Genomic DNA, 5,314 nt, shown 5'->3' with positions numbered 1-5,314 from the left:
GGCTCCGGGACCCAGGAACCGTACCCGGGTCTCAGCACTGTGGGGAGAAGAGTGGGGGGCTCAGCCCGGGGCTGGGGGGGCGAGAGGAGCCGCGGGGATGTGGGGTGACGGGGCTGTGACCTGCGCTGGGGACGCACAAACACACACAGGGACGGTCGCTCTGCGGGGACACGTGTGCACCACGCTCGAGCGGCCACCACAGGGGACACGTGTGTGTGTGCTCACATGCCAGGCACACGCATGCAGGATTGAGCGTGCCACCTGCGTGCCACATGCAGAGGTGGGCCGCAGCACGCGTGAGCAGAGTCCAGCAGGCCGCTGATGCGCCACGGTGAACGCGTGCAGAGGCGTCGTGTGCCACCTGCGTGCCTTGGCACACGCGTGCAGGGGCCAGTGTGCCATCTGCATGACACGGCACACGCATGCAGAGAGGGTTGTGTGCCACCTGCGTGTCACAACACACACGTAGAAGTGAGTGTGTCACGGCACGCGCATGCAGAGCTGAGCGTGCCGACACCCACGTGCCTCCCATGTACCCCCAATGTGCCCCCCATGTACCCCCCTGTCCCTGGTACCTGTACTGGCAGGAGGTGCCTTTCCCGAGCTGGCAGAGGCGCTTGTGCAGGCCGGCACGGCGGGCACGGCACAGCCCCAGTGCCAGCGCCAGCCCCAGCAGCGCGCTCAGCAGCAGGGCCGTGGGCAGGGCGCTTCTCTCTGCGGGAGAGCAGCACGTCAGCCCCCGCCGTGCCCAGCACCCCCCCGGCGCCGCACAAAGCCCCATTCTCTGTGCTGGCCTTGTCCCTCACCTCGCTCAAGGCCGGCAGGGCCGCTGTCCTGGCTGCCCCCCATGCCGGGGCTGTCACAGCTTGGGGGGGCCCAGCCCCGCTCACAGTGGCAGTGCCCGTGGTTGTTGCACACCTGGGTGGGTGACACCGGCTGAGCTCAGCCCCTGTGGGGCAGCTCCCCACTGCCCACAGCCCCGCACTCACCCCGTGCCCGTGGCATTTGCTCTGGCACTGCTGGTCACCCAGCATGGAGATGTCCTGGCACCGGTGCTGGAGGCATATCTGCAGGGCATGGAGTGTCAGCAGTAGCAGACTCCCCCTGGACCCTTCCCTTTCACCCCCACAGCTCTCCTTCCCGGGGCCACAGGTGGTGCCAGGCAGCACCATGGCCGCATCCGTCACATCCTCATCCCCGGGCAGGGTGGTGCCCTGGCAGGACCCTCCTGGGCTGTTCCCACGGGAGCTGCTGCGCTGGCACTGCAGCATCCCACAGCTGGTGTCCCTGCAGGGACAGTGGGGTCAGAGCAGGTGGCACGGCAAAGGGGACATGGAGAAGGACAGGGATCTCACTCACTGCTGGGTGCAAGTGACATAGGAGCCGTTGGGGAGCTGCCCACAGTGCCCACGTTCATCCCCTCTTGCGTTCAGGGCAGCCATGCAGGAGCTGGAGACAGGACTGGCACCTGCAGCAGGGGCAGAGACCCTCAGCACCCCTACCTAGCTGCCAGCACCCCACCCCAGCCCTGCTCTACCTACCTGGCCCCAGCAGCTGCTGGCACTGCCCCTCGTAGGTGGCACAGGCCCCGCTGTAGCAGCGTGCCCGCCCACTGGCACAGGGCTGCCCGTCCTGCAGGAACGTGTCAGGGGGGCAGCGCCGTGAGACCCCGTCACAGAACTCGGGCAGGTCACACTCGCCCAGCGGCTCCCGACACACGTGGCCAGCACGGCGCAGCTGTGGGGGGACATGGTCAGATAAACAGGATGAGTGGGGGGACATGGTCACATAAATGGGGTGAGTGAGGGACACGGTCAGATAAATGGGGTGAGTGGGGGTCAGGGTCAGATAAACACAGTGAGTGGGGGGACATGGTCAGATAAACGGGGTGAGAGGGGGACTCGCCCACCACGGGGAGTGGCTGGGTGCCCATCCCCACACACCTGGCAGTCCTCACAGCAGGCGTCCTCAGTGGCACACACGGCCCCTGGCATCAGCTGGCAGGAGCTGCTGTTGCAGCAAGGATCGGTGCACTCCTGAGGTGGGGGGGCTGCAGTCAGTGGGTGCCAGCACTGGGCACTGGAAACCACCCTGCCATCCCCAGACACCCCAGGGCAGAGCCATGGAGAAATGGGGTGGCTCCACGGCTTCAGGCCTACCCAGAGCCCTCCGTACCACGCTGAGGCCGCAGTCACATTCCTCGTCCAGCTCTACGAAGTGGTTCCCACAGGTGGGGCTTCCAGTCAGGACCTGGGGCTCGGGGACATTGGAGAGGCACCAGCCCTGGCCCTGCTGCAGGCTGCGCTCCAGGTCCTGCCGGCTGCAGTTGCTGAAGCTCAAGCCAGGTGTCAACCTGCAGAGGCAGGAGAGGTCCGTGAGGTGAGGTGAGGAAGGGGCTTAGCCCCAGCTCCCCGAAGGGCTGCCCGCTGCCCTCACCCCGTGGGCGGTGCCATGATGCAGCCGCGGTCGTGCCGGAGGTCGCCGCAGTCGCAGAAGCGCCCGGCGCTGTCGTGGCGCATGCCCAGGTTGTGCCCCAGCTGATGGGCCACAGTGGAGGCCATGACGAGGACACTGACAGAGTGATCCTGTGGGACAGGAGGGTCAGAGAGGGCAGCTGGTGGGAGGACGGGGTGGGGGGACAGAGGTACTGACCATGCTGACCCCTCCGGAGCGCGTGGGGGAACACACAGAGGCTTGAGTCGACATCCCCACGGAGACATCATCAAAGTGGGCACCTCTGGGGAGAGAGCACAGCGGGTTGGGGGACTGCTATGGCCTCGTCCCCCTGTCCCCACCCTGTCCCTCACTCACGTCAGGAGCTGGGCATTGTCGTGGGGCAGCTGGGGCAGCAGCTCCTCCTGGCGCCAGCGCAGGAACCGCTCCAGCACGGCCCGGGCGCTGCCGCCCACCGCGATCTTGTCACCCTCGCTCCAGACCTCCACGGCCAGCAGGGCCACCCGCACTCCCAGCGGGCGGAAGAACTGGGGGGGCACAGAGGGGTCAGAGGCCCCCCAGCACTGCAGAGGCAGGGGCACAGCTGGGCACTGTGCTGGGACAGACAGACACGACCGTGACTCACCGCATCCACCTGGTTGGCGATTTCCAGGGTCCGGGTGTGAACACGTTGTAGGTTGGGGTAATTCTGGAACTGGGGAAATGGGGAGAGGGGTCAGAGGTGTGGCTGTGGCAAGGGCAGCCCCTGCTGTGGGGACACTGCCCAGCACTCACTGCAGCGTGGTCCACCACCATCACCAGCTCCACAAAGCGCTGCTCTGCTGCTGCCCGCTTGCCCTGGGGACAGAGAGGGGTCAGAGTGCTGATACACGGACACTCTGTGGGGCAAGACCCCTGGGTGACCTACCCTCTGTGGCCAGGGGGGCTCTGTTGCCTCTGCCCTGCCTGCAGCTCTGTGGCTCCAGCCGAAGCTGGGATGCCACGTGCTGCCCTGGGCTGCTGCTGTCTGGCTCCAGTGTGTAGCTCCTGGTGTCCGACAGCCAGAGGCGGCCACTGGGGAAGGACAGAGGAGCTGGGATATGGAGCCCATCCCATCATCAGCACAGTGGGAGTGGGCTCATGCGCCACTGGGCTTCAGGGCTCACCTGAGTCCAGCACAGGCACAGAGGTTGGCCCAGGAGCCAGGGAAGCCCTGCACTGTCCCCTGGTAGCAGCAGTGCTCCTGCAGCAGAGAAGGGGGCTCAGGATCCAGCCCAGGCTGGGGTCCCCCTGGGGAACAGGGACAGCTTGGGGACAGCACAGGTGACAGCCCCCAGCTTGGGGACAGCACAGCCGTGCTGGAGGCCATACCTGCTCTCTGGGCTCCTGGATCACCCGTGTGCCATCGGGCAGGTAATAGAGCAGTGCCCCAGTGCCCTGCACCAGCTCCCTGCCAGAGACTCGTGTCACCCACAGCACAGCCCCCAGCTGACCCTGCCCTGAGCACACCCCGGCAGGAAGGGAGGACTCAGCACCTCCCATGTCCCTGCTGTGGGTGCACCCTGGGGCCCCGACCCCACCTGTGCTGTGGATGGAGACAGGGAATAAGGGACCCTCATTCTAAGTGCACCAAGGACAGAGGCAGAGCCCCACAGTCCCAGCAGGACCCCCACCCTGCGTGGGTCCAGGAGCTCCATCCCACGCCCTGCTGCTGCCCCCAGAACCACAGACTCACCAGTTCTGCTCCAGCTCCAGCAGCAGCTGCACCCCCTCCAGCTCCAGCAGGACTATCAGACGGGCAGGGAACCCCCCCTAGCACAGGCCACGGTTAAGGGGGTACCCCCTGAGCCAAGCTGCCCCCTCCCCACGCACCCCCAGAGGCAGCGGGAGCCGCCCGGCCCTGCCGCGTGCCCGGAGGGAGCGGTCGGAAGGGATGCCCTGCCCGCCCCGCAGGAAGCGTCCCTCCCTCCCGGCCTCATTGTGCTCTTCCGGCCCGGTGCAGCGCTGCGGAAACACCGGAGAGACTCCCTGCGGTGGGCTGGGCCCTTCCGCCCCACCCGGGAGGGGCGCGGGGTGCGGACCCCGACCCAGAAAGGTTCCTCCCAGCATCAGGAGGGGAAGGGGGATTTGCTAGGGGCCCCCTTCCCCACTGCTTCTGGGTGCTGGGGACCCCGGGGATGTGGCACCAGGACATGTCCTGCACTGAGAAGAGGGCAGGGGGAGGTGACAGAGTGCAGGCACTGCCACAAGTGTGGGGGACGCCAGGAATGTGGGTGGGGGCTCACCTGGGTGGCTTCTGCCAAGCTGAGTGTCCGGTTATCCCACAGCACCCGCGGGGTCACTGACCAGGAGTGTCCTAATTCCTCACTGTGCTGCTGCTGCTGCTGCTGCGAGCTGTCACCTGCACATCCCAGACCCTCCTGGTCACCCAGCACATCCCAGACCCTCACAGTCACCAACCACAGCCTCAGATCCCCCCCAAGGTCACCCAGCACAGCCCAGACCCCCTCAGTCACTCAGCACAATCCAGACCCCCAAGGTCAACCATCACACCCTGGACCCCCAGCCTGCACCCTGGACCCTCCTGGTCACCCATCCAAGTCTGGTCACCCAAGGCATTGCAGCCCCCTCAGCCGTCACCCACTGCAGCCCCCCAGGACAAGTGGGAAGCAGTGTCAGGGACCCCCACATTCAGCCTGGGGGGAACCCGCCCTGTTTGGGGGCTGCAGGAGGACGGGATGGGCTCTTCGGCCAAGCCTTGCATCACCTCGGCCGGCTGCCCAGTACAACCAGCACAGAGACTGGGCAGGGCTGGGAGCCGGGCTGGGCTGACTCAGACCCCCCCCCCCGCCAGCTTTTGGGGAACCACAGCCCCAGCAGG

General features: G+C 66.7%; 1 protein-coding gene across 1 annotated transcript in view; it reads right to left on the bottom strand.

Moving 5' to 3' along the window:
• Positions 1 to 5,314, bottom strand: part of ADAM15 (ADAM metallopeptidase domain 15) — a 7,144-nt gene that overhangs the window by 617 nt on the left and 1,213 nt on the right. Inside the window, 19 exon segments of the mRNA XM_031064331.1 lie at positions 20 to 37; positions 576 to 714; positions 807 to 918; positions 990 to 1,287; positions 1,360 to 1,468; positions 1,542 to 1,737; positions 1,944 to 2,036; positions 2,176 to 2,353; positions 2,437 to 2,585; positions 2,653 to 2,737; positions 2,812 to 2,981; positions 3,080 to 3,148; positions 3,229 to 3,291; positions 3,362 to 3,393; positions 3,395 to 3,507; positions 3,600 to 3,676; positions 3,805 to 3,883; positions 4,169 to 4,245; positions 4,719 to 4,834. Coding sequence (XP_030920191.1) covers positions 20 to 37; positions 576 to 714; positions 807 to 918; positions 990 to 1,287; positions 1,360 to 1,468; positions 1,542 to 1,737; positions 1,944 to 2,036; positions 2,176 to 2,353; positions 2,437 to 2,585; positions 2,653 to 2,737; positions 2,812 to 2,981; positions 3,080 to 3,148; positions 3,229 to 3,291; positions 3,362 to 3,393; positions 3,395 to 3,507; positions 3,600 to 3,676; positions 3,805 to 3,883; positions 4,169 to 4,245; positions 4,719 to 4,834 — 2,173 coding nt within the window.

This window comes from Geospiza fortis, unplaced genomic scaffold (genome assembly GCF_000277835.1).
Source record: "Geospiza fortis unplaced genomic scaffold, GeoFor_1.0 scaffold313, whole genome shotgun sequence".
NCBI classification, from domain to species: domain Eukaryota; kingdom Metazoa; phylum Chordata; class Aves; order Passeriformes; family Thraupidae; genus Geospiza; species Geospiza fortis.
Note: the sequence above shows the minus strand (reverse complement) of the source record. Positions and strands in the feature narration are given on the sequence as shown.